This window comes from Podarcis tiliguerta, assembly GCF_965153285.1.
Source record: "Podarcis tiliguerta genome assembly, chromosome: 14".
Taxonomy (NCBI): Eukaryota; Metazoa; Chordata; class Lepidosauria; order Squamata; family Lacertidae; genus Podarcis; species Podarcis tiliguerta.
In genome coordinates this window covers 26,131,058-26,158,729 of record NC_139547.1, presented here as the reverse complement: position 1 = coordinate 26,158,729, position 27,672 = coordinate 26,131,058, and the positions used below count along the sequence as shown (strand labels likewise).

General features: G+C 42.8%; 3 protein-coding genes and 1 long non-coding RNA gene across 7 annotated transcripts in view; 2 read left to right on the top strand and 2 right to left on the bottom strand.

Moving 5' to 3' along the window:
* Positions 1 to 687: 687 nt before the first annotated feature.
* On the bottom strand, positions 688 to 5,701 carry TIGD1 (tigger transposable element derived 1). Its single transcript, XM_083412285.1, has 2 exons — positions 3,982 to 5,701; positions 688 to 704 (listed from the first exon to the last, which is right to left on the bottom strand). The coding sequence occupies exon 1, from the start codon at positions 4,966 to 4,968 to the stop codon at positions 4,015 to 4,017; it is 954 nt and encodes a 317-aa protein (XP_083268411.1). The 5' UTR covers positions 4,969 to 5,701; the 3' UTR covers positions 688 to 704; positions 3,982 to 4,014.
* The window catches only part of LOC310663928, a 27,025-nt gene continuing 2,961 nt past the window's right edge, over positions 3,609 to 27,672 (top strand). Inside the window, exon 1 of the long non-coding RNA XR_014504683.1 lies at positions 3,609 to 3,784. This is a non-coding gene — a long non-coding RNA (uncharacterized lncRNA). The remainder of the gene's footprint in view (positions 3,785 to 27,672) is intronic.
* Positions 6,264 to 15,923, top strand: TIPIN (TIMELESS interacting protein). Of its 2 annotated transcripts, none has more exons than XM_083412323.1 (8): positions 6,264 to 6,425; positions 7,981 to 8,133; positions 8,968 to 9,061; positions 10,353 to 10,428; positions 11,312 to 11,434; positions 11,529 to 11,592; positions 12,826 to 13,026; positions 14,362 to 15,923. In XM_083412323.1, the coding sequence occupies exons 2-8, from the start codon at positions 8,004 to 8,006 to the stop codon at positions 14,385 to 14,387; spliced, it is 714 nt and encodes a 237-aa protein (XP_083268449.1). In that variant the 5' UTR covers positions 6,264 to 6,425; positions 7,981 to 8,003; the 3' UTR covers positions 14,388 to 15,923. The 2 variants fall into 2 exon arrangements, with proteins under 2 accessions (XP_083268449.1, XP_083268450.1); XM_083412324.1 differs by having other exon boundaries at positions 6,346 to 6,682.
* DIS3L (DIS3 like exosome 3'-5' exoribonuclease) overlaps positions 15,055 to 27,672 on the bottom strand; it is a 25,509-nt gene continuing 12,891 nt past the window's right edge. For all 3 annotated transcript variants that reach the window (XM_083411863.1, XM_083411862.1, XM_083411864.1), the window contains exons 6-17: positions 26,763 to 26,841; positions 25,519 to 25,698; positions 24,728 to 24,897; positions 24,474 to 24,635; positions 22,732 to 22,979; positions 21,222 to 21,314; positions 19,789 to 20,322; positions 18,918 to 19,072; positions 18,626 to 18,804; positions 17,387 to 17,532; positions 16,588 to 16,762; positions 15,055 to 16,501 (exon numbers count right to left, since the gene is read on the bottom strand). In XM_083411863.1, the coding sequence (XP_083267989.1) occupies positions 16,193 to 16,501; positions 16,588 to 16,762; positions 17,387 to 17,532; positions 18,626 to 18,804; positions 18,918 to 19,072; positions 19,789 to 20,322; positions 21,222 to 21,314; positions 22,732 to 22,979; positions 24,474 to 24,635; positions 24,728 to 24,897; positions 25,519 to 25,698; positions 26,763 to 26,841 (2,430 nt within the window). In that variant the 3' untranslated portion in view covers positions 15,055 to 16,192. The remainder of the gene's footprint in view (positions 16,502 to 16,587; positions 16,763 to 17,386; positions 17,533 to 18,625; positions 18,805 to 18,917; positions 19,073 to 19,788; positions 20,323 to 21,221; positions 21,315 to 22,731; positions 22,980 to 24,473; positions 24,636 to 24,727; positions 24,898 to 25,518; positions 25,699 to 26,762; positions 26,842 to 27,672) is intronic.

Sequence of the window (27,672 nt, the reverse complement as noted above, 5' to 3'; positions counted from 1 at the left end):
CCGCAACCCCAGAGTCGGCCACAACTGGACCTAATGGTCAGGGGTCCCTTTACCTTTATCTATACTGGGGACGCGGGTGGCGCTGTGGGTAACAGCCTCAGCGCCTAGGGCTTGCCGATCGAAAGGTCGGCGGTTCGAATCCCCGCGGCGGGGTGCGCTCCCGTTGCTCGGTCCCAGCGCCTGCCAACCTAGCAGTTTGAAAGCACCTCCAGGTGCAAGTAGATAAATAGGGACCGCTTACTGGCGGGAAGGTAAACGGCGTTTCTGTGTGCTGCACTGGCTCGCCAGATGCGGCTTTGTCACGCTGGCCACGTGACCCGGAAGTGTCTCCGGACAGCGCTGGCTCCCGGCCTATAGAGTGAGATGAGAGCACAACCCTAGAGTCTGGCAAGACTGGCCCGTACGGGCAGGGGTACCTTTACCTTTACCTTTATACTGCATTTGGCTGCATTTCCCCATCAAACCAGCTTCAATCTAAGTTGAGGAAAAAGAACAACCTAGCTGATTTTTAAGCTGGTAATGTGTACAAAGCCTCAGTGTAATAAGGCCTATAGGCACTTGTCTCTCATGGTGTAATTCACTTTGCACTCTGAAGGCCAAATTGGGTGAACAGATTCTTGGAATGAGTCTTGAGTCGTGCTGATCCTGAATCTTGTCGTAGATAATTTTTGCCTGCCATGGACTTTTTAAAAGACACTAGCTCCCTGCCAAGGAAAGGGGGGAGGGGGAGTAGAAACTGTGTGTTGTATTTACTCCAAGTAAAAGAGGTGCGACAGAGCAAAAGTGAGGACTTGTGGGTCAGAAATGGCAGTCCCTAGACTTGCACCGCTTGAGCCCAAAGCCATTACATTTATATCTCATACTTCTTTCCACTTTATTATTATTATTATTATTATTATTATTATTATTATTATTATTATATTTGTATACTGCCCTATACCTGCAGGTCTCGGTTACAACATAAAATCACAATATAAAAACACAAAATACATAATAAGAAAAAACAACAACCTGCTAAACCCCCCATCCCAACCCAACACATTTTAAAAGGGTATTGGAGGTAGGCTGGGCTGAGACGCAATGGCTGGTCCAAAAACATCCTGTGAGATTCGTGGCTAAGTGGGGATTCGAACCTTGGTCTCCCAGGTCCTAGCCCAGCACTCTAACCACTACAGAACACTACTTCCGCTGTTATATATGTGCTCCGGGATCTTCTGCAACATTCATGAAGGGCAATAAGGCTATCAATGGCTATTGTACTTCTCTTGTCAAAGGCAGAATCCCTTTGAATGCCAGATGCTGGGAAACACAGATGAGGAGAGGACTGTCGCATAGGGCTGAGCGATGTCTGGTTTTCAACATTGTGATATATCACAATATATCGATATTTCATGATGTCTGAAATAAGGATGGAACGATGTAGAGTGAACAGGGTAATGCCCTGGCAACTGCTACTACTTTGGGATCTTAAAAGAAAACATTTTTACTTATATTTTCCATATTGTTATAACTGTTGCTTTATAGTACAGAACAACGGGGATGGCAGGAATCTTGACAGAAGCAATGACCAGCTTCACGGTTTTCCTCACATCACAATTTTTTTACATAGCACACACACACATCACAATTCTCGATATAGCACCACGTCGAATATTAGGAAACTGTGGCCATGATGTGGATTTCAAACCAATTTTGGACGATGTATCTATACATCACCCAGCCCGACTGTTGTGCTCATGTGCCGCTTTTGACAAAATGGGCCTTAGCCCTGGTCTAACGGGGCCCTTGTTGTGTTCTGGGGATTCTGGGGCACAAATTCAAGGCTGCACAACACAACCACGCAATGGGATGTACAGTGGAACCTTGGTTCTCAAAAGGCTTAGTTGACGAACAAATCGGCTCCCAAACGAAAACCCAAAAACCCTGAAGTAAGTGTTCTAGTTTACCAACGTTTTTCAGAAGCCAAACATCTGATGTGAGTGTTGGCTATTGTTTCCAGGGCACCTGCGCCAATCGGAAGCCACGCCTTGTTTTTTGAACGTTTCGGTAGTTGATCGGACTTCCAGAAAGGATTACATTCGAGAACCAAGGTACTACAGTACAGTAGTACCTCAGGTTACATACGCTTCAGGTTACATACGCTTCAAGTTACAGACTCCACTAACCCAGAAATTGTGCTTCAGATTAAGAACTTTGCTTCAGGATGAGAACAGAAATCGTGCTCCAGTGGCGCGGCGGCAGCAGGAGGCCCCATTAGCTAAAGTGGTGCTTCAGGTTAAGAACAGTTTCAGGTTAAGAACGGACCTCTGGAACGAATTAAGTACTTAACCCGAGGTACCACTGTATCAAAATACTTAATGTAATCCAGGGCAAAGCCCTCACACTGAAATCTGACCCCCTACCTATGCCATTTATTTAATTACTTGTTACATTCATCATACCTGGGTCTCCATCCACAACAACCCTATGCGGTAGGTTAGACTGAAAAAATGGCTGATCCAATTCAGCCAGTGAGCTTCATGGCTGTGTGGAAATTTGAACCCTGGTCTCCTAACTAACCAGTACACCACACTGGCTTTCATATTGTTCAATTTTCTAATGTTCATCACAAGATATAATGATTATTTATTAAATTTATTAATTTTGCAGGTCACTTAGCACACAAAGGTAAGTGACTTACATATATATGTATATGTATATTCCATATATTAAGAATTGAAATTTTATGTATTATACAGGTGAAACTCGGAAAATTAGAATATCGTGGAAAAGTTCATTTATTTCAGTAATTCAACTTAAAAGGTGAAACTAATATATGAGATAGACTCATGACATACAAAGCGAGATATGTCAAGCCTTTATTTGTTATAATTGTGATGATTATGGGGTACAGCTGATAAAAACCCCAAATTAACAATATAAGAAAATTAGAATATTAAATGAAATCAGCAAAACAAGGATTGCAAATAGAGCAATATTGGACCTCTGAGAAGTAGAAGCATGCATATGTACTCAGTACTTGGTTTGGACCCCTTTTGCATCAATTACTGCCTCAATGTGGCGTGGCATGGATGCTATCAGCCTGTGGCACTGCTGAGGTGTTATGGAAGACCAGGATGCTTCAATAGCAACCTTCAGCTCTTCTGCATTGCTCGGTCTCATGTTCTAATATTCTAATTTTCTGAGTTTCACCTGTATTTATGAACAATGTCATCCTGTAAAAGATTATCTAAAAGAAAATAACAATACTTCTAATAATATAATGCATATAAATGTCTGGGCATCAGATGGCACAATTTATACCGGGGGGTGGGGTTTAGAGGAGAAAGGGTTGGTGCAACTGTGTTCAGGTTACAATTATTCTTATTTTTTGACTGTTAGTTTCCTCTCAGGCACAGTTTACCACTAGTTGGCCACTGGGGTAAAAGCATGCAGCAAGCAACTGCCTAGCAACAACGGAAAGGGGCCAAAGTAGCAGGTATTAAAGAATGCAAATGAGGCGACCAAGTATGTGTGTGCAGACAAATGGGTAGGGTGGAGCAAAGCAAGTACCGTTACTCAGTACAGTGGTACCTTAATTCGTTCCAGAGGTCCGTACTTAACCTGAAACTGTTCTTAACCTGAAGCATCACATTAGCTAATGGGGCCTCCTGATGCTGCCGTGCCACCGGAGCACGATTTCTGTTCTCATCCTGAAGCAAAGTTCTTAACCCAAGGTAATATTTCTGGGTTAGCAGAGTCTGTAACCTGAAGCGTATGTAACCTGAAGCATATGTAACCCGAGGTACCACTGTACAGGAGATATTGTGGATTTGTTTCCAGACCACTGCAATTAAGCGAATAATCGCAGTAAATTGCGTCACACAATTTTTTTTGGTTTCTGAGTGCATATAAAACTTAGGTTAACAGTATCCTGTAGTCTACTAAGTGTGCAGTAGTGTTATTTTTTAACAAAAATCAAACAAACATCAATGCACATACCTTAATTAAAAAATACTTTATTGCTAAAAAATGCTAACCATCATCTGAGCCTTCAGTGAGTCGTAATCTTTTTGGTGATGGAGGGTCATGCCTCAATGTTGATGGCTGCTGACGGATCACCTTGGTGATTGCTGAAGCCTGGGGTGGCTGTGGCAATTTCTTAAAATAAGACAACAGTGAAGTTTGCCTCATTGATTGTCTCTTCCTTTCATGACAGATTTCTCTGTAGCATCCAATGCTGTTTGATAGCATCTTACGCACGGTGGAACTTCTTTCAAAACTGGGGTCAATCCTCTCAAAGCCTGCTGCTGCTTTATCAACTAAGTTTATGTAATATTCTAAATCCTTTGTTGTCATTTCGGCAATGTTCGCAGCATCTTTGCCAGGGGGAGACTTCATCTCAAGGAACCCCTTTCTTTGCTCACCCGTAAGGAGCATCTCCTGTTGTTTGGCGTCACCACCTCCATCCATAACCTTAGCTAGAACTTCTGGACAGCTTGCTGCAAGCTCTACATCAGCACTTGCTATTTCAGCTTGCCCTTTTGTGTTACGGAGGTGGCTTCTTTCCTTAAACCTCATGAACCAACCTCTGCTAGCTTCAAACTTGTCTTCTGCAGCTTCCTCGCCTCTCTCGGCCTTCATGGAATTGAAGAGAGCAAGGGCTTTGCTCTGGATTAGGCTTTGGCTTAAGCGAACGTTGCGGTGGGTTTGATCTTCTATCCAGACCACTAAGACTTTTTCCATATCCGCAATAAGGCTGTTCTGCTTCCTTATCACTCGCGTGTTCACCGGGGTAGCACTTTGAATTTCCTTCAGGAACTTCTCCTTTGCATTCACAACTTGGCTGACCGTTTGGCGCAAGAGGCCTAGCCTTCGGCCGATCTCAGCTTTCGACATGCCCTCCTCACTGAGCTTAATCATTTCTAGCTTTTGATGCAAAGTGAGGGACGTGCGACTTTTCCTTTCACTTGAATGCTTGGAGGCCATCGTAGGGCTATTAAGTGATTTCAATATTGTTGTGTCTCAGGGAACGCAAACTCCCAAGGAAAGGGCGGAAGAGGGTCTAGGGGCTTAGTCCATCCCCTGGCCCTCTTGGCTGCAGGGGCAAGAGGGGGGAAACCCGGCTCCAGCCCTCGCCAGCTCCACCAGGGCTGCCAGGAGCTGCACCCACGTCCAGGCTCCTGCAGCCTCGTCTGCAACCCAGCAGCAGCAGCTCCTGCAGTTCTTCACATTGTCAAAAACGCAATATCTGCGAAGCGCAACAAAGCGAAGCGCAACAAAGCGAGCCGTGACGTTTACAGTCCTGTGTCGCAATAGAGGGGAAGTAGCGGCGTGGAAAAGAAGGAGGGAAGCGAGAACACAGAGCTAGGAGGCAGCGCATCGCTTCGCTTGTGTTATAGGCGATTTTCGGGTTCAGATTAAAAAAAAAGATATTTTAAAGTGCCGCTTCCGGATGGAAGAAGTAAAACCTAGGCGGAGAAATAAACATGGAAATTCAAGGTAATTGGAAGTTGGGCGCAGACTGCTCCCCCGCCCCTCAGAACAGAAGGGCACCAAGAAATCGAGAAGTCCTTGTTTTCTAACTCTTGCTTCTTTTGAAACGTTTGATTTAGAGTGCAATCCTGCACGTGTCTACTCAGATGGAAGCCTCGTCGAGTTTAATGGGGCTTATTTCTGAGCAGAGACATGCACAGAATTGCATTGCTAATTAGCTCCTGAAGCGTGTTTAAAAAATAAAATAAAATAAAAAATAGCCTAATACGGACCTTTGTTGGCAAGGTGATGTCTCTGCTTTTTAAGATGCTGTTTAGATTTGTCATTGCTTTTCTCCCAAGAAACAGGTGTCTTTTAATTTCGCGGCTGCTGTCACCATCTGCAGTGATCATGCAGCCCAAGAAAGTAAAATCTCTCACTGCCTCCATTTCTTCCCCCTCTATTTGCCAGGAGGTGATGGGACCAGTGGCCACGATCTTCGTTTTTTTGATGTTGAGCTTCAAACCATATTTTGCGCTCTCCTCTTTCACCCTCATTAAAAGGTTCTTTAATTCCTCCTCACTTTCTGCCATCAATGTTGTGCCAAAGAACGCTTGGGTCTCCCATCTCCAAATACCCCAGGTAAATCTATTTTTTTATCCACACAAAGTAAGTCTTATCATCAATCTTTTTCCCCTTTTCATTTCCATTTGGGATGGTGGGAGTTTCTTTCCCTGCCCCCAGGGAAGAAAACGAAACGAAAAAATGAACCCGGAGACTACATCTGCCACCTTCTGCCTGTTAGGTCTATTTTGTGCGAAGTCTATGGGAGAGGAGCGCGTGTCGCTGCTCTCGCGAGATGACGCGACTTCCGCCTCCAAACACCAAACCCCTCCCCCCCCGCAGCGCTTTGGCGCGTTTTCTGCTCGGCAGGAGCGGAGGGCCGGTTTCTGAGGGAAGTTGTCGCTGAGGTAAGCGAAGCCATTCCGTTGGTATTGTCCGGTTGGGAGGGGGCTTCCTCTCCTCGGAGGGTTTGCGTGGAGGCGGCTCGAGGCCCAGGTTGGCTGGACTAGGAAGAGGAGCGGCGGCGGCGGCGGCTCCCTTTCACCTGCCCTTCACGAGGGCCTGGGCGAGGCCCAGAAAAGGGCTTCCCAAAATCATGGTCAAGGGGATGAAGGAGCAGCTTTTCCCCTCTGAGGGAAGGTTGCAGCTTTCAGAAGGAAGGAGGGTAAGAGACGACATGAAATCACTCGAGGTGGGAGGAAAGCGGAAAGGAATACTACTAATAATAGTTATTATTATTTATACCCCGCCCATCTGGCTGGGTTTCCCCAGCCACTCTGGGCGCCTTCCAGCAAAATATTAAAATACAATAAAACATCAAATATTAAAAGCTTCCCTACACAGGGGAAAGAGGCTCCCCCCCCCAAAAAAAAACTCTGAAGCTCAGGGACATCCCATAAAGTTGAGTGTTGGAAGATTCGGGGCAGATAAATAAAAAGGAAATCCTTTCGCTCAGCGCATCGTGAAGCTGTGGAACTCCCTCCCACAGGAGGTTTTTTAATGGCCACCAACTTGGGACAGTTTTAAAAGAGGATAGGGTAAATTCATGGAGGGGAGGGGCTATCCATGGCTGTGAGTGAGGAGGGTTATTTTATTTATTGCCTGCCTTTTGCCCTAAGGTCCCAGGGTGGGTTACTACAGCATTAAAAGCCGTATTTATAACCAACTTGGATGGTTATGCTCTGCCTTCACACTTGGAGGCGATGATGCTTTTGGTTACCAGTTGCTGGAAACCCGAGAGGGTGGAGAGCGATCTTGCTCTCAAATACTAAGTGGACACCCATAGTCTATTCATCCTGCTGGGAAAGCTCTCTTCAGAACAAAAAACCCCACGTCTTCAGTTGTTTCTGCAAAGTGAAGATAGTGTGGTATCTTGACAGGAATGCTGTTCCATTGAACAGGGATGGCCGCACTGAAAGCCCTGCTTGGAGTTACTGTGGAGCAGGGTTTCTGAGATCTTTTCTGAGATCCTTTCATTTATTTATTTTTTTGCAACATGTAATAAGTACCTCTGAAGCCCGGTTGCTGGGTTTCCAAGTGGGAAGAGTGCTGTCGCACTCTGGTCCTGCCTTGGGGCTTCTGGTTGGCCACTGTAGGAAAAGGATGCTGGACTAGATGGGCTTTTCACTTGATTCAGCAGGGCTGAATGATCAGCCAGAATGATCAAGGGGGCTGGAGCACCTTCCCTATGAGGAAAGGTTACAGTGCAGTGTTCTCAGGAATATGAGGTGATAATGCACAGCCTTCTGAATGAAAGCTGTGTTGCTCTATACTTGATTCCAAGACAGGCTTGTCATTTTCTAACATATAAAACTTATAACCTATAACTTTTATAATCTGTCTTTTTTGTTGTTGTTACCTCATCTGCCCTTTGTCTGAACGTTATCCATGACTACTTTACTTCCTTATCCCTTCTTCATCTTTTAACCAAAATTTTACAATTTTGCATTGCTACTTTTCCAGGATAGAGTGCTTTGGATCGCAAGATGATAGATCCAATAGATGGCAATTTGTTTGATCTTCCTGAATATGAACAAATCCAGGATGAGACGTTTCTACCTCTACCACCTCCAGACTCTCCAGGAGGAGATGTTGAAGGCAACTTAGTGAATGGAGGTGACTGTTCACTTGAACTAAATGTTCACATTTTGAACCCTGATAGCACAGTCTATGCACGTTTACTTGGATGTAAATCCCACTGTGTTCAGGGTTTTACTCTGAGGTAAGTGTGCATAGCTTTGCACCTTGAATCCATAAAACTACATTTGCTTCTAATACTAGACTTTACGAGGAGAGAATTTATTTTATGCCCATAGTAGGTTTTTTTAAACAACAACCCCTATTTAAATTATATCTGGTTTGGTGTTTTTTTTAAAAAAAGACTGGTTGAAAGTTACTTTGCACACTTACTCCTTAAGGTGGTTTAGCTTTGACACAACAGGCTGTAACATATAGCATGTGGACTATAGCCTCAGGGTTCTCCCTAGGCCATGCCTCTCCCAAAGTCATGCCCCTTGCCTGCTTTGCTCCAAAGCACTCATTGGGTGCTTTTACCTCACTGGAATGTGCCCTTGAACTGTAATAGCCACTTATTTGCCAGGATGGGGTCTGGCATGGCAGGAATATAACCCATCATTCAAAGATAAGACTCCTAACTGTTGCCCCTCCCAATTTATGTTGTGGATTTGCCACTACTGTCATGTACCCCTGGAGGTTTGCCCATGAGGGAATGTGGCCTTGAGGCTGAAGGTTTCCTATCCCTGTTTAGCAGCAGGGGGATAAGACACCATTGCATGAATAAATACCTTTCCTGGAATATGCCTGTATGACTGTTACAGCATTCATATATGGTATATAAAAATATATGAGAATGTTTATTACTATGGATGTTTCACTCAGTAAATCTAATCACATTCTCAGTTTTAGCATATGTTGTTTTTCATTTGTCAGAATCAGAAGAAAACAAATTGTCACAAGCCAAGGATTCTTCTAGGACTACAAGGCGATCTGTTAAAAGGCCAGTGCCTAAACTAGATGCTGACAGGTATTTAGAAAAAAAAATCCTAACCCTATGTGTGCCTCTATTTACTCTGTTGCATATTATTGCTCTTAATCCTTCTAATTGATGCCAAACTTCTAGAATTTGGATCTTTGAGATGCATCCCAATATACATAAGAGTTTTTACCTTTTGTTGACCTGTATGGTGTTCTCCTATGGTTACTAGAGTGGAACTTCCCTAGAGTGGAACTTTGGTTGCTGAGTCCCACCATCCATTGCTATTGTCCTTAGAGATCCTCTTTCACACAGAGGTCCAGTTGGCTAGGACATGGGACAATGTCCTTTCAGTTACAGTGTCCAGATCATGGAACTCTTATTTTCAGGACCCCAGGGTGGGTTCCAACCATAAATGCATAGTCCATTGTTTACTGGCACTTCAACATGCTGCCAAAACCTTTTTGTCCCACCATAGCTTTGGTTTGGTTTAGTTTCCCCTTGTCTCTTCAGTGACTTTAGTATCTGGCTTCTGGCATTTAGCCCCAATTTTAGGAAATTTATATTATGTTAATCATGTGAGCCATCTTATGATGACTGTTGTGAGGGGCCCAAAGGCAGGACATATGAATATTTAAATAAATGAATAAATTGGTGATTTTGTAGATCAGCCTAGGCAATGGGTTGTACTATACCTTTGCCATTGTTGTGTTGCAGTGTTACATCATTTGCTTGGCAGTGAGTGACGAGAATAAAATGGAACTGAGCAGAAAACATTTGGAGACTTGTTTAGTCAAGGGCCCTCTTCCCAACACAGTACTCAAATGGGTGCCAAAACCCACCCAAATAATGGCTTGGCAACTCTATTTGTAAATGGTTTGTTTTAAGGAGGTTCAATTCAGTTTTGTTGGCTTAAGAAATATGTATATACTATTTTGTGTGTGTGTGTGTGTGTGTGTGTGTGTGTGTGTGTTGGCATATTTATACATGTATTGTAGATTCTGCTGGAACAAATCGTCTGTGGCATGGATAGCCAATATCATGTTCTCCAGACTACAGCTCCCATCACCCCTGACTATTGGCCATACTGACTTGAGCTGAAGGGAATTGTAGTACAAGAACACTATGTTGGCTATCCCTGGAGAGTTTGATAGCATTTTGATACCTCTTCAGAACTGGAAACATTTTCTTACATGAAAATTATGTGCATCATCAAAACCCATAACAGACTGTATACCATGCCTCTTGTACACATTGGCATCGTATTTCAGAGTTTTGGGTGGAATACCTGTTATTGAAAAAGGAAATTTCAAGTAACTGGAGACACTTCTAACATTCACAGGTTAGTTTCAGAGCGAGGACTTCCAGCTTTGCGGAATATGTTTGATAATGTAAAATTCAAAGGTAAAGGTTATGAGGTAAGCAATGCTGAGAAGTCTTCTCTTGATTTTTGTGGCCATTGCATGCATATTATGTATTCTGGGATATAAGCTGTGTGGAACATACGAACATGAAGTTTTTCAGCAAAGGATTAGATTAAACGTAGGGATTCTAATACTAACATGTTTAGTTTTGTTGATCAGTTGTGAATTGCCACTCTGTCATGATGATGATGGCACAAAATTGACTATTTTGGGTAATTTACGTTTAACATTAGCCTTCCTTAATAGTATAAGGGAAGCCAAAGCAAGGAGAAAGATTTGCCTCATTGTTGAAAAGATAGTTGTGTAGGCTCACTTAACTAATACATTCATCAAAACAAACCCTTTCCAGACAAGATACTGTTTTACAATATCTTAAAGACTGGAGGGGAGAAGCAATGCAAGTACAATTAAAAACCAGTAGGAATATTTAAAGTGATGGATATGCCATCTCCAGTCTTCAACCACAAATCCACACCTGAATGGACCATCTCAGTTGGTGGAGCTCCTGTTCTTAAACCTCTGGAGACACAAGACTGAGGAACACTGGTCTACACTGGCTCGCAGTGGGTCTCCAGGATTTTAGACAGGGAACAGTCCCTGCCTTAACCTGGAGATGTAGGTGTTTGGGATTTTTTTTGCGTGCAGAACAAATGCTCTATAACTGAGCCACAGCAACTCCCCAAGCATCTTCAAGAAAGGGCCTTTAATCTGTTGTGTGTTTTTTTTAGCTAATAACAATTACTTTTGTCAGTTGGATACACTTTTGCACCCCAAATGTACAACTTCAGTATTTAAGGCTTTGTAAAATAAAGCTTCAAATACTTTCTCAATGTGAGCATGCCCAATGTTTAAACTGTATCTTGTTCTTTATGCTCAGGAAGCAGACCTGAAGGCGCTTGTGAGGCATATGGAGCACTGGGCTCACAGGCTATTCCCTAAACTTCCATTTGAGGATTTTGTTGACAAAGTAGAGAGTTTAGGAGGTAAACAACCAGTCCAGGTGAGTGTCAACCGATCTGAGTAAAAGTAATGCTTAACTGAAAGCAACAAATACAACTTGGATCTGTAACATATGGCACATCTTCTCATTCTAGGCATGCTTGAAGCGAATTAGACTTGACCTGCCCATGTTGCATGAAGAATTCACAAGTAATGAAGGCATGTATGCATTGAAAATGTTAGCACTGCATCCTTTTCTCTTTTGACGGTCAGACATTTAGGTGTTACTGAGAACTGACAGCAAAATTGATGTCCCTTAGGATTGCACTGACAAGTCTTGCATGGTCTCATTTTTAAAACTTGAATCCATGTGTCTGCTGCTAAAATGACAATGCCATAGTGCATCGCAGGAAGTCTTTTAACAGTTGAGGGATAACTTGTTGGTATTGAGTGCTCCTGAACTTGCACTTTTGCTTAAAGACATAAGAAGTGCCTTTCTAGATCTAAAGAGCTACCTAAACAAGCACTCTGTGCAGCAGATTCCAGTAGCAGGTCCTAGATGCACTGGAAATTAGCTAGAGAACTACTATGTACTTTCAGCCCCTCCCTAGAACAATGTATTTAATCTTTTTTTTAAAAAATAAGGAACATATGTCAGTTCCATAAGTTTGTGTATTTGATGGTATCCATCTGGATTGCACATTGTGCTTAGGACACAATAAATTTAGTTTCCAGAATACAGGATTTAATCTGAACAGTCTCCCTAAGTTCTGTGCATTTTGCTAAGCCCTTTGATTATACATTAATTGTAAACTTTTGTGGTGTCTTGGGAAGCTTGGACTCATAGAGGAGCTAGGTAGAAATTTTGGCAATTGCTGCAACAGTGCTGAAGTTTAATGACAATCTTTCCTAAAAGATTAGCAGAAAGGTCACTACTACCACTGACGTGACTTTAAAAGTGTAAACCATTAATATGCTGTTTTGCCTTCCTCTCCTGGGATATCAGAACAATTAGATAATTGTGGATGCAATGAATATTGGTTGCATTTGTTAGCTATACAATGCAGCCCTAGGCAGCCACATATATTAACAAAATGGATCCTGCCGACAGCCTCTGTCCAGTTACCAGATTTCTGTGCGATGGTTCCATACATATATGTTGAGTGACAGACAACACAGTTTTGGTTTAAGGAAATATGAATGACATTTTGTTTCAGGAATTAGATACCTTTTTGATTTTGACTGCTTTCTAATTAATAAAACACATGAATTAACACTTCTGTATCATTGGACAAGTAGCTTTCCTTCTATAATTTGCTACACTGTTGAATGAGGGAATATTATTGTAGTTTCAGCAATATGATGATAAATCTGCTTACTTTTTTAAAAAGCAGCCTAGCCCAGTGTAGATTTTGCCTGGAAACTTCTGATAGCCTTTTCCATTCAATATAGGTGAGGATGGGGGAAGCAATGGACCTAATCCAGCCACTGAAGAATTAGATTTATTTTCTGAAATCCAAAATGCAGAAGACTCTGGTTTGCCCCCAAATAGCACACTAACAGAGGAGCAGCTGCAGAGAATTGAAAGGAACAGACAAATAGCCATGGAAAGAAGACAAGCAAAAACACAGTTCAACAGTCAGTCACAAGAAGGTAAATTCTAAAGTATGAATAGAGGCTATTCATAGTGATACTTTGGGATAATTGAATTCAAAAATCCTGCTAAAAATCAGCATCTGGTTCTGTTTTGACAATTGCAGATATAAAAATTGAGGTTTTCTTTAAATTTGTTTGTAAATGATTTCTTGCCCTTCAAAACAGTTTCCCTCTCAGTAGGTGAGCTGTGGTGTGCACCGTACAAGGGAATCACATCTACACGGGGGTTAGGTCCCAAAGCCAGTGCATTAGACAAAATTCATGTATAGTCCAATTTACCTTAAATTACCTCCCCAGTCTGGCTTCAAGGCATCACCGCTTATCTGAGGAGTCTCCTTTGGTCCCTGTGCTTTCCCTAAGGAGCTGGATCAGTGGAGGAGGAAGAGGGGATTTCCAACCTTCTCCATGCTTGTTGCTGACCATGCCTTTCCCCAAATGGCAGGAGGGAGAGGGGTAGGCAGGCAGGCAAAGGGAAAGGGAGGCAGAAAGAGAAAAAAGCTAGAACAAATCTTTACAGTTGCAGATAGGGTCCTAGTAGCAGCTTTTGCAGGAGCTTGCTGCCGATCATCTATAATTGAATTTGTGTTATTTATGTGTGTGTGTGTGTGATGCGATTCCATTATACTTTCAGATTAGCAGGAAGTTCACGTGATGACTGGTTTATTGCTAGTTCTATATATGCACTGCCCTTTTACACTAAAACCTGCCAACTTGACATAAACAGGGAAATTAAATCAAACAGCTGGTCTTTGTCTTTACCTGAACAAGATTCAGGTTACCTTGTTACTAGGTGGATGAGCTACCAAGGATTGCCGCAAGAGCGGAATAGTTATTAGCAGGAATTTTTCTTCTCCACCCCCTTCCTTCAACTTAGTAGTGAGATTTATTGTGGTGGAGATTCACCAAGTGGCCTAAACCACGTTTCTTCATGAAAGTGTACCACTCTATGACAAAACCAAAGAGAAGGAGAGTTTATGTAGGAACAAATGTCACAATTTGTTCTTTCCATACATTTGATGACTGAACTAAAGTGTCTTCTTCTCTATTACAATATTCTGTGGAAGGCTAGCAGCCAGAACATTCCTCTCCTTACACTTCGAATTCATGTTTTTCGGTTTTAAATTTAACTATTTCATTCAACTTGACCCCTGCCATGTGATAATTGCTTCATTTTTCTTACTAATAAAAGTTTAGTTTAAAGAAATTGATTGCTCTCTCACCTCATAAAACTTCGCTATTGACTGGGCTAGGAGTATGAGCCTAAGCAATTACATTAGAGGAAAGGAGTTAATGCAAGAATGGTGACAGCCAATATTTTTTTGTTTCTAATAGAGCTGCAAGTGACCCAGGCAGATTAAGAATGTAACATCATTGTGGCTCAGGAACAAGATGACCTGCCTGTGGTGGAAGGAGGAAATGTACCTTTTCAGACTATTGAGAAGAAGGAAATTGGAAGTATAGAAGATAAATGACCTTTAACTTTTGTATCAAGTGACCACAAGGACCAACATCTTGAATTATACGTCACATATTCCTGTTATTTCTTCCTCTTGAAAGTGGTTTTTTTAATTGTTTTTTTTCTACTGGAACAACTGATCATTCTTCCCAGTTCCACTGGTCTCACTTACATGTATAGATGAGCCAAACCATGCCTAGGCATAAATGAGCAAGTGTCCTGTTAAGAGGTGGAAACTGGCTGCTTGACTCCACCCCTGTAGTGCTATCCATGGTTTGTCTTAATGTTCTGTGCAAACCTAGACTTGTGGTTTGTCTTCTCCGATCAAACCATGAGCAGTAAGCTAAGAACAAGCTTTAGTTACAGCTTGTGGCTTGTTTCTAGTGAGACATACAAGTCTAGGCTCAAATGGGTTAGTGCTGTAGCAGGACTCAGGGAGGAGTAAAGTGGCTGTGATTTTCACTCTGTGCCACTATGCTTGTTTGCTCACGCTAAGCTATAGTTTGGCTTCATGTTGCATGCTAACTTGGCCTTTCAGTGAGAGTTCTGTAATTCAGTTTTTTTTTCCCCTTTATCCACCACTTTGGAAATGGTGTTTCTCAGTTTAGAGTGAGATGAGTTGAAGCTTGAATTAAAAGTAATGGCTGCTAATCCTTCAATGAGAAAGCACCATTCTCACAGTAGATGTTATAAAATGTTATATATAGAAAGCAGACCAAAGCAATGATAGTTCTGCCATTAAAATCTTTTATAACTTTCACATTGTGAAATACTTGTGCTATGTGTCCATATTTTACACTGGAAATGAAGATGTTGGAAATCTGCTGTGAAGCAAGAGATTTTGGTCTGCTACCAGAAGCAGCAACTAATATACTGCATAGGTAAATATTGTATAGGTTGATCTCGTAGAACAGAGGTAATGTTCAGTGGCATAGCATGCAAATTAGGGGATATCTATGTGCAAGCTTTTAGACACGCCACTTATAAAAGTAGTGCTCATTAAAGGAGCATGGTTTGGGATATCTGGAAGGTTACTTTGCAGTGTAACAAAATGGCACGATCCAGTGTTAGAATGAGAACTAAGTTGATTCAGATAAGCCTTTCCTGCCACCTCATCCCATCCTGAATTCCTGCACGTAGCTTAAGATGGTTTCCACATGGCAGGTAGGAAACCCTAGTCTGAACTGAGAGGCTGAAGAAAGAAAAATACAAAATCTCAACTAAACTTAGTTCTTATATGCTTCATTGCTAAAGTTGTTACTCAAGAGTTTTGATAATGGTTTCATAATTCGGAGGTATATTTGAGTACAACTCAATGGTGGTGAAAACAAAAAGCAACCCAAATGCTAAATACTGGATATAAATTAATGGGAAGCGCTTAACATTCTTTTGCTGTATAGTCACTTCCATTATCAGAGAGTAAAATTTTAAAGAGCTACTTGGTTGTCATATCAAATTATTATTTATTCCCTGAGGTGCTTGAAATATTTGCCATTTTATGTACTCAATTCACAGAAGGCAAAGTGCTATTTCATTACCATCCATGACTACAAGTGTGTTTTAATGTATAGCTGCCTGTTTTCATAGAGACACTGCATTATACCATGTTTTACCAAAAGCTGAGCCAACTGAAATAACGTAACACATTTAGAAATATTAGAATTTTTTTTAGGACAGGCCAAAGGAACAGCACTTGCACAAGAGCTTTCATGCTCCACTATCTGCAGATACATCCAATAAGGCCAATTCCTTTATTTCCTCCAACAAGTGATATAGGCTCACACCCTGAGTCTGGCGATACTCCTCATATTCTTCCTCTTTCATCTTTGTTTTGGCCTTGTCATGAGCAAGCTGGGCCTCCTCCACAGTCTTTGTTACTTCCCGTACCAAATCTGTTCTAGATATGTGGGGACTTTGAGACAGTTCCAACTCTGGTGTCTTGTAAGGTTTGCAGCTTGTTATATGCAACTGAATGCGATCAGTATGGCAACGAGAACTCTGTACGGAAATTTTTACCTGTGGGTGGAAAAAGCACACAGTAAGATTCTAGTTTGCCTCCTTGTGTTACAGGAGAGTAATTTCAATGCAGATACGTTACATACCGCCACATGGTCAAACAGGTTCAGAGTAACAGACTCCTCAGCTGTGGGAGCAGAGATAATTTTGCTAGGAAAGCGCTGGAGACAACCAGGTTTCCATTTGCAGCTCCCATCGGCTTGACAAGAGAGGACCAACCCTTCCTTATTTTTCAGATAGGCTGCCCCTTTAATTCCATACCTGTGACAGAAAGAGATTAGGTTCCCCAAAAAGTATCCAATTGCCAGTGAACTTTATCGTTAAAAAGCCTGAGACAATTAATTGATTAAAGTAAGTACCTCTTTTTAGAAAATTCAATAAAACTATTAGTGAAAAACAAAAATAAACGTAAAATAAGTATCAATTAGTATTACAAAACATGCTTTTTTAACAAACGGGAAGACTAGGCAGTCTCTGTTGCAGGAGAACTTATTCAGTGGAGCTCTGTCCCACCCTATGCCAGAGGCTCAAAGCATTGTCACATGGGGGCTGTATCTAAGTAGTGAACAGGCTCTGAACAGAGAAGGTCCCAGGTTCAATCCAGCATCTCCAATTGGATTTGGGGAAAACTGAAATGTTGGAGAGCTGCTACCAGCATTTGGTTAGAAAGACAAGTGGTTTAACTGAATAGGGCAGCTTCCTAGGTTCCCGAATTCAACTTCCCCTCCTCCCAACTTCATTTGAGAAAAATGTCCCCACCAAATCCCACAGGGTTAAATTAAAAGCTGCTATGCTGTAATCCTTCCCGTGTGTTCCAGATTGCCCAGAAATAGGCAACTTGCCATGTGGACTTGCTTGTCTGGCCTCAAGCTACAGTTGCCTTACCTTGGCACAAAGACAAGCACACCATTCGTTCGGATTGAATAGATAATCCCGTCTGCTGTGCACTGCTCATCTCCGTCAAGACTCTTATCTCTGAAGTACATACACTGGAAAAGTTCAGTGGACTGCTTCTGGGCATGCTGGGCAGCCTATCCAAAGAAAGCCATTTAGATTAGAAATGAGGGGTTCCGCTGTGTTGGTGCCACTACCAAAAAGGCCCTGTCTATGATTTGATACCTGGTCAACCAGACAGCATAGCCCAAGACAATGACCTTAAAACTATGTAGGTTCCTATGGGTGGAGGCAGTTCTTTAGGTATCCGGGTCCCAGAACATTAAAGGTTGGGAATGACTTCCTGTCTTGTCCATTCTCTTCCTTTATGTTCTTTAGGTAAAGGGACCCCTGACCATTAGGTCCAGTCGTGACCGACTAGGGTTGTGGCGCTCATCTTGCTTTATTGGCTGAAGGAGCTGGCGTACAGTTTCCAGGTCATGTGGCCAGCATGACTAAGCCGCTTCTGGCGAACCAGAGCAGCGCACGGAAACGCCATTTACCTTCCCCCCGGAGCAGTACCTATTTATCTACTTGCACTTTGAGGTGCTTTTGAACTGCTAGGTTGGTAGGAGCAGGGACCGAGCAACGGGAGCTCATCCCATCACGGGGATTCGAACCGCCAACCTTCTGATCGGCAAGTCCTAGGCTCTGGTTTAACCCACAGCGCCACCCACGTCCCATTATGTTCTTTAGGTAAACGTAATTAAATATTTGCCTAAATCATTGTGATTTATTTGCACTGGCCTGCTTCCAAAGCAAGTGGGATGACAAACCTCTCCCAAAATAATTTCCCATCTTCACTGCAGTGAATCAACCTTCACAGTAAGTCCACATTCATACTACACATTTAAAGCACACATCATGATTTCCCCAAAGGAGTCTAGGAGCTGTATTTTGTGTTGGGTGTTAAGAATTGTTCACAGACCCCTAATCCCATCCCACTGCTAAAATTCCCAGAGTCCCCTGTGAAGAGTAGTTTTTAAACTACTCGAGAGGGGAATAGGGACCTCCGAACAACTCTCTGGACCCTTAACAAACCACAGCTCCCATAATTCTTAGGGGGAAAGCCATGATTTTTTAAAAAGCGGTATCATAGTGTTTTAAATGTATGGTGGCCTAAGCCAAATGTGCCTCTCTGAGAATCTGTTGCATAAACACACCCAAATGCATGCTCACTAATCGCCTTACCCTGTTTCTGTTGTTGATGTGTCTACATAGCTCTTCAAGTTCTTTGTTGCTAAGCAAGTTCTCCTTGGTGCCTGATTTATCTCCTTTTGAAGTGGCCACCAACAGCAGCCGGTGGACTATTATATCAGCATATCTTCTAATTGGTGAAGTGAAGTGGGTGTATTTATCCAGAGCAAGACCTGCCGCAAAATAGGATGCAAGAATGGACACAAAAGCCATGAAGACAATCGTGGAGGAGTTGGAGCTGGGATTTTAAAAACACACGAAGAAAGAAAGAAACAACAGCAGTTACCATAGTGAAAGAACTCTTCTTTGGGGCAAGAGCCAGTTGAAAAATACAAGGCGTTAGACATTGCCTGTGTGGCCATAGATCTCAGCAGCCTGTTCACCAGCGGATCGGATGGGTCAACTGCCTTATCCAGGGAGTCAGCTAATGCTTTGTTTGACCTATCAAAATGAATAGATTAATGATAACAGAAAATCAATTTATTTGAACTTTTCAGTAATGTAGATGTTTCTTGTTACAACTTTCACAAATGAACCTACGCCACCAACCTATCCTAAAACTAGTCTTGGACTTACCTGAACAGACAAACTCAGAGGAATTCCAGTTCTACACCAGTTGTTAAGGGGTCTAGCTCTAAGTTTTTAAAGATGCAGTGGATAGTGGATGGAGAATAGTTTCCAAGCCACTCTCCTCCCCTACCTTTGAAACTGCACTTCAGTCCAAAACTCAGGTTGCTGCAACAGAGCTCTTCTATGGCAAGCTCCAGCTGGCTGCCTTCTAACCCTGCAACCAGACTACTCTGAATACAGAAGGGTAGAGCAGCTGGAGAGATCGTAATAGCCTTTTTCCTAGCCCAAAGCGCCTTATCTGTAAAAATACAACAATGAAAATGCTGCCAGAAGATAACTCAGGTTCTGGAGTGGCATATCAATGTCATAATTGTAAAATACTTTCTTAATGTTCTACACTGCCCTGGTATCGTTTGATAAATGGTGGTATATAAATTAATTAAATAAACAACACAGAAGCCCAGCCTGTTTCTGAAAATGCAGATCATTTGGGCACCCAGAGCCGCATTGAACTTGGAGATATTTTGGAAAACAACTACTCTGCAGCTTAAAGAAGGCCTGGACTGGTAAGCCCCGATTCTACTTGCCGTGTATCTATGAAGAAGCCTTTTGTGCCAGCACATTCTCGGAGCTCCGAAAAAAACTCCTGCCTTGGGGGTGGGTGTTGGCGCAGGAGGGCTTGGTGAGGGAAAGTCTCCCATATCTTCTTGGCCACCCAATGGTTTGCGAGAATCATACATTCGGCGATCGTTTCGTGGACTTCCAGCGGCTGCCGAGGGATGAGGTCATCAATGTTCTTTTTGTCATCCAGTAGCACTCTGACCTCGACTCCTTCCAATTCCAGCGCTCCGCAGCTGTCCCTCTTAGCTCGAATATGCCGGGCGACATCGGTCAGCTTCCCTATGGCCCAGATCAGCTCGTCTAACTTCTGTTTCCTCTTATCTTCGCCCATATCTTTGAGCTCCATAATTTCATCGGCCACTGTCAAGTCTCCATCCAGCAATGCCTGGGCCGCCTCATAAAACAGTTTGTAGGAAGAGCGAATGATGGTTCTGTGGTACCAAACCTCCTTTATTTCATAGGAAGTTTTTTCAAGTTCCCAAATGACACTCACAGCATACCTTGAAAATAAAACAACACTGCTGATTTATAAATGGCAACGCTGACCATCATGTAGCCTCTTTCCATATGAACCTACCTGTACCCAGACCCTGAGATCATCTTCTGAGGCCCTTCTTCGTATGCCTGCTCCTCGAGAGGTCCAGAGGGTGGCAACAAAAGAGCAGGGCCTTCTCTGCAGTGGCTCCCCGTCTGTGGAATGCTCTCCCCAGGGAAGTCCGCCTGGCGCCTTCATTATACACTTCTAGGCGCCAGGTAAAAACATTCCTTTTTAACCAGGCCTTTGGTTGATCTGATTTACATCCTATGCCCTTTTGAATTTGGGGGGGGGGGCTGTTGGGTTGTTGTTTTTATTTTTATTATGTATTTTGTGGTTTTATATCTTGATTTTATTCTGTGAAACGCCCTGAGACCCCCAATTATAGGGCGATGTAGAAATTCAATAAATAATAATAGTTTCAAGCAAGAGAGAAACAGAGTTCAGTTGGTTTGACATTCATAACATGGGCTGCTTTTATGAATCATAAACAGCTGTGTTAGCAAAATCCACTTGTTAGTCATTGGAAAAAACATGAAGTTCACCCCTAGTTTCCACCCTTTCAATTTTCAGTACAGGGGAGAAAAGACAATGGCCAGTGACGGAGAAATTGATTTAATCGTTATATTTTAAGTATGTGCAGTTTAATAGATCCTAATAATGGCCAAACTTCTGTGCTTGCAAAACACGCTAGAACGTTTTGTGTATGAAACTTTTCTCATAAAGTGAGAAAAATTGCAGAATATTACAATGCTACAAGGGGTTGTTTTGGTCCCCCAAAGAGTCAGGGCTAGGAAGAAGCAAAACACCAAGAACATGTCCTAATACCCGAGATGCTAGGGCAAGCCAGTGCTAAGAGCTCACCTGTCAACATTCCCAAGAAGAGAACATAAGTTCGCACTCAAGACGGCAGGCAGCATGTCGTAACGACGATCTGCTAAGTAGTAAGTAGTAGCCCTGAGAAATTGGAGAAATAATTATTATAATGCTCCTACTGCACATCTTTAAAGTCTCAAAACATTTGGACGCATGTTGCAACACGGTTGGTTTATCTAATGCGAGTCCTAAACAATTTAGGACGGGCCATTTATAATGTAGACAAGAGACATTTGTTTCAGTGACACTAGTATATGCGTAAAATAACCATGCTTTAATCCCTTTTGCTGTGGGGCGACTTATATTGATATCTACTGTTAATTCAGAATAAGAGCAGTTGGCAGCTGTAAGAAACAAACACCCCAAGCATACATGTTAAGATTAGTTTCAGCCTAAAACAGCAGCAAAAATATTAAAATCAATTTTGGGCAATTGTACATCTAAATAGAGCTTTCACAGTTACAAGAAAAGATTTCCCTCTGATGACACGTGTGACTGATTCTGCCATCTCCTATGCAGCAGTATTTAGTCACTACTGTTCATTACATTCTTGGTATTGGTTATTGAAATCGCTATCAAAAGAACAATAATTCATTTCCCCCCCTTGCAGATAATACAATATACAGGTCCCTACCATACATTTGGGGACACGGGTGGCACTGTGGGTTAAACCACAGAGCCTAGGACTTGCCGATCAGAAGGTCGGTGGTTCGAATCCCCATGCAGGGTGAGCTCCCGTTGCTCGGTCCCTGCTCCTGCCAACTTAGCAGTTCGAAAGCACCTCAAAGTGCAAGTAGATAAATAGGTACCGCTCCGGGGGGGGGGGGTAAATGGCGTTTCCATGCGCTGCTCTGGTTTGCCAGAAGCGGCTTAGTCATGCTGGCCACATGACCCGGAAGCTGTGCGCCGGCTCCCTCGGCCAATAAAGCGAGATGAGCGCCACAACCCCAGAGTCGGTCACGCCTGGACCTAATGGTCAGGGGTCCCTTTACCTTTTACCATACATTTATAGCACTTTTCAAGTCATGACTTCCCCTTCCTGTAAAGTAGTTTGTTAAGTCTGCTGGGAACTGCAGCTCAGCAAGGGGTAAACTATAATTCCCAGGACTATTTGCCGGAAGCCATGACTGTCAAAGTGCTTTAATTCTATGTTGTGGATGTGATCGCAATGAAGTACTATTATTATGCTTGGCAATTTTGTTTTCAAATTGATTTTCCTATGTTATTTTATATAACCTTGTTCACTTAGGTACTTTGTTTTAACTGGTTTATATATACAGTGGTACCTCTACTTATGTGCCCCTCTTGTTCTGTATCCTTCGGGATACGCACGCGGCAAACCATGTGCAGAAGCGCTCTATCGTGCTGTGTGCATGCACAGAACAGGCACCTCCAGTTGTGGAAACTTCGGGATCCGACTGGAGCTCAACCAGGGGTACCACTGTATTACGACAATAAATATTAAAGCTTCCAGCTTCTACCCCAGAATCAAACCCACCTTGCTCTTGCCTCAATATCTGTGTAAGAATTTGCAGCCACAAAGTGAGTCACGTCTGCAATGTGAACCCCTAGCTCCAGGTTTCCATTAGGCAGGGTTCTTATGGACAGGGCGTCGTCCACATCTTCACAGCCTTTTGGATCAATGCTGAAGACTAAGTGGGTATCCCTCAGATCCACACGCTTGAGCTCTTCTTCTGGAGCCACTTTCCACGCCTTCTCTGGGATAACAACTGGCATCTCACACATCTGCAGGAGGAAAGTCCTGCCCGTCAGAGATTTTAGATTGAAAAAATAACACTTCATTTGTATCCTAAGAGTCAGCGAGTAAAAACTCTGCAGTGCTTAGTACAATCGTACCTCAGGCTTCCGATTGGCTGTAGGAAGCTCCTGCAGTCAACTGGAAGTTGGGGTGGACGTTCGGGTTCCAAAAAACACTCACAAATTGGAACACTCACTTCTGGGTTTGCAGCATTCGGGAGCCAAAAGGTATGAGTGCCTGGGCGTTCGTCAACCAAGGTATGACTGTACTGTATAATAATATTGTATTATTTGTACCCCATCCATTTGACTGGGTTGCCCCAGTCCCTCTGGGCAGCTATAGCTGTTATAGTGTCTGACTAGGACCCTGGAGATCAGGGTTCAAATCCCCGCTCAGCCAGGAAGGTCACTGGGTGACCTTGAGCCAGTCATCATTTCTCAGCCTACCCTACCCTGTGAGGATAAACTGGGGGGGAGGAGAACCACATATGTCACCTTTCCAAGAGGAAAGCTGGGATATAAGTATAATAAACAAATAAATAAAAGCTGCTTTTATATCAAACCGCAAACAGCAAGAGAGCCATAAACAGGCCTGCTACATCAAGCAAATGTGGAACTTGATACTGGGTGCAGAATTCAGCACCCTGAGAGCATAGAGTTTTATTTATTGATTTTAAAAGCAGGTTTCCAGCCCTCAGCTGTAGCGATAGGTTTGAAAGGGAGCAGGCGAAACCTGTTGAATGCGAGCTGGTAGTGGTTAGGCAGCACTGGCAAAGGTCTTACAGACCTTTTTGAGCCTCTCCATGCCAGGTTGAGTTATAGTTTACTTCTATGCCACTTTTCATCACAGGTCAGCTCCCGAAGGTTAAAACACAAAGACATCATTCAAACAATACAATAAAATGTAATTTACAGCAAATTAATTTGAAACAGACATACATCAATCACATCTATTTAACAGTGTGTGAATTCTTGGGAAGAGGTCTGTCTTTGTTTGGTGGGCAATCCTTAAGCTGCAAAGCCTCTGTCAAGAATCTCCACTTTCACTACGAAATACATTTTGCTGTAGAGCTCTTGCAAATTCCATGACTAACAGAAGCAGAACAGTTTCCCGCTCCCAAAAAATAAGCAAATTTGCACCATTTACAAAGGCTGCAGAATTCAATTGCTGCTTTTGTCTGAGGTTACCTTTTTATGGAAGGTTTGGGCCAGCCTTAATAATAATAATAATAATAATAATAATAATAATAATAATAATAAATAAATAAATAAATAAATAAAAATAAAAACAACATTCGCATAGACCATCACCCACAGTATCTATTACCTGAAATAGTATGGCATTTCTCCAGTACACCTAGTACGAGTTTCATGCAATTGAACAGACTACACTGTACCAATTGCTGTTATTACCAAACCGCTGGGAACAAGTATACAATTACCATTTACCAGCTGAAGTATTAAAAGCAAATGCAGACCAACCTGCGCTTCGGAGAAAGGGCTCACAGAGATGCTGTTTTCCACCAGGATAGTCTGAATTTCTCCCTCAAGATCTCCTATCCGCCCTAAAACACGCACAAAATGCCCATTTGGATACACCGATGTCGACTCCCAAGAATCGATACGAACGATAACCCGGAAGTCCTGTTGTGAAATACCAAGTCAACAGAAAACCCATGATTAGCAAATGCAGATTGGAACTTGGTTGATATTTATGCACCAAGGAACTGTTTTACCTGTAGAGCCTCAGCTTGCTGCGTGCTAATTCTGATCTTGGGGATTCTGTAATCCCAAGGTGTCACAAGGACTTTCTGCGCATTTTTGCCGTGTGACTGGCTCTCTTCTTTGGAGGGAAAAGTGACCACATAATCACGCCAGTTCTTCTGTATGATGCCAACGACTTTACCTTTGAAAGTGGAACAATGCTGTGATTATACATCAATCCTTGGAAGCAGGAGCAAAGCGCATGATAAGGAAGATATTATAGATAAATCCATTTACAGGAAGATCTATCATGCCCAAGAGGCAATAAGGGAATTGATAAAATGATACAGTAGGTCTGCAAAGTGTTCTTCCAGGACTAGCCTGCCACTTTACAATGCTACAGTGCATTTCAGACAAGATCAATAATTTCTTCTTCTTAAATATGAGCTTGTTTTTACAATGGCCCTTCCTAGCAAGACTGGAATAACATTCTCAGGCCCAAGGGACACCACTACGATTTACAAACTTCAACACACACCAAGTAAACCAAATACAACTAAAAAGTTGTCAGCTGAGCGGCTGCTAAAGCTTGAACAGGGTAGCAACGCGTATTAACATGATGTCAGTGGCAACTTGCTCAGAACTTGTTCTGCAAAGCACAAACCATGGAAATGTAGGGGGAAATGCCCATTTCCAGCTCACAGCCCTATGATGTTCTGTAGGGTGCCATGCCACAGGTAGAATTTCCCCAGGTGACTGAAGTGCTTTTACATGTCTTTACAGAGGCAAACAGTCTTTCAGGTAACTTGCTCTCTACACTTACCTGTGGGCATAGGTTCACTGTAAACCTCCCCAGAAGTCTTCTCTTCGGTCTCGTTCTCACAAAGGGCGGCAGTCCGTCCCTTCCACTCGCTCTTGGGGAGTAATTCAACCGCTACCACATCACCATGAATTGCTCTGTTCCGAGCTTTGGTGCCGTAAATGAGGACATCATTTTTGAGATCTGGGTGCAAAGAAAGGAGGAACGACTCAGTGGAACCTAGAGCAGACAGCAGATTCCTATTTCTCGAAGTCTAATTCTTTTTTGGCATTTTCTTATATAAAAAAGGGGGGTGGGACTTAGCTGGCCTCACAGATAAATAAATAAATTTTAAGAATGCACACAGCTTCCAAACCACACTGCCTGTTTCCTAACCACTGGTGATATTATAGATAAATAGATGAACCTCTGAAACTCATAAAGCCACTCTCATAACTAAATGTGAAAAACCGCATATAAAGATTTATAGGGCCGAACTCCAGCATGTAAAAAGATGTATACATAAATTCTATGTCAAGAGAGTAACTGGATTACTGTACATAATATTATGGTTGCCAAGTGTCCTTTACTTTGAAAGAACTGTCCCATATTGCAGGACATCCCCTTATTCATTTTGAGCACAATCCAATCCTTTCCTGTTGAAATATTGATCTGACCATTTAAGGGAGAATCATTTGGAGGGGGCTTTCCTGGCAAAGGGAGAACCCTAGGAAATAAATCACATTATTTATTTCCTCTCCCCACTGTTCTGTGGAAAGTGGCAAATAGATCTACCCCTGAGAATCTGTAAAACCTGATTGCAGAGGACAGCTGAAACCCAAGAGAATACCTGCTCTAAAGCAGAATCGCAGCAGTGTGAGGAATGAAGAAACTATTCGGTATGAGGCAGCTACCGCCCTTTAGTCAGCTCCCATTAGGAGGCAACCTGTTCAGTCTAGACCAGACACAGGCAAACTCGGCCCTCCAGATGTTTTGGGACTACAACTCCCATCATCCCTGACCACTGGCCCTGTTAGCTAGGGGCCGTGGGAGTTGTAGTCCCAAAACATCTGGAGGGCCGAGTTTGCCTATGCCTGGTCTAGACCACTAGGAACCTCAGAGAGAGAGCATCACAGAAAAGTAAGTGCCTGCATGGCAAAGTAGACCCAGATAACTCAGCAAAGTAAGCCAAGCTGTACTTTGCAGAAGGAAAAACCTAGCAAAACCCAGTTCACTAGCCAAACTGAAAGCATGGAATCTGTTCTCACCTTTTTCTTTGTTGCTGGCTCCTTGAAGTCGCACAAATGCTTCAACCTGCGCTCTGTGCTTATTCACATTCAGGACCCCCTAGAATAAATTAAAATTCAGAACCAGGCACAGCCAATACAAATATACAAGGCTATGTTAAATTCGGCTCTGTAGTACTGTAACTTGCTAATGACACCCAGCTCTCTCTCTCTCTCTGCTCCCTGCCTACACTTTCTATATAGTTCCAGGGAGACAGGAGAAAGTTTGTCTGGAATCAGTGAGCCCAGGATGTTGGCTAATAAACTGAAACTTAACCTGGACAAGACAGAGGTGTTCCTGCCCAGAAAGAACGCCAACCATGAGAATTGCTGCTGCCTGTTTTGGATGGAGTTGCACTCCATCTAAAAAATCCTTTTTAAAGTTTGGGAGTGCTCTTGGAGCCAACATTGCTGCGTGAGGTTCCAGGTGGTGGATGTAGTTTGGAATACCTTTGCCCAGTTAAGTTAACCTGTCAAATTATGCCTGGAGCAAGTGGATTTAGTCATAGTGATGCTCACTTTAGTTATCTCTTGTCTGGATTAGCTTAACGCACCACCTGTGGAACTGTCCCAAGAAAGCATTCAGAAACCTCCCTGGCTCAAAACACTGCTGTAAAAGTTCTGACAGGGACCATCTTACTGGGCCATGCGATTGTCCTGTTGTTTTGGCTGCAATGCCTACCACGTTATCCAGGTTATCAGCATCAAAGCTCTGTTTGTTTAGGGACTTGGAAACTTTTAAAGGGCTACCAATTCCTTTAAGAGCCTGCCAATCCCATTAATGCAGCGAAAGAAACTCTCTAGTGTCTTTTTACGCTGGAGGACACCTTTGGATTTTTGAGCAAGTGCTGTGGGCATTAACCCCTCTGATCACTTCTCTCGCCACCCTCCC

Bases quoted from the DNA above. Each gene is read 5' to 3' on its own strand.
- TIGD1 (XM_083412285.1), bottom strand. From the start codon at position 4,968: ATGGCCTCCAAGCATTCAAGTGAAAGGAAAAGTCGCACGTCCCTCACT.
- TIPIN (XM_083412323.1), top strand. From the start codon at position 8,004: ATGATAGATCCAATAGATGGCAATTTGTTTGATCTTCCTGAATATGAA. The intron at 11,435-11,528 runs GTGAGTGTCAAC...TTCTCATTCTAG, and splicing joins GAGGTAAACAACCAGTCCAG to GCATGCTTGAAGCGAATTAG. The intron at 13,027-14,361 runs GTAAATTCTAAA...TGTTTCTAATAG, and splicing joins CAACAGTCAGTCACAAGAAG to AGCTGCAAGTGACCCAGGCA.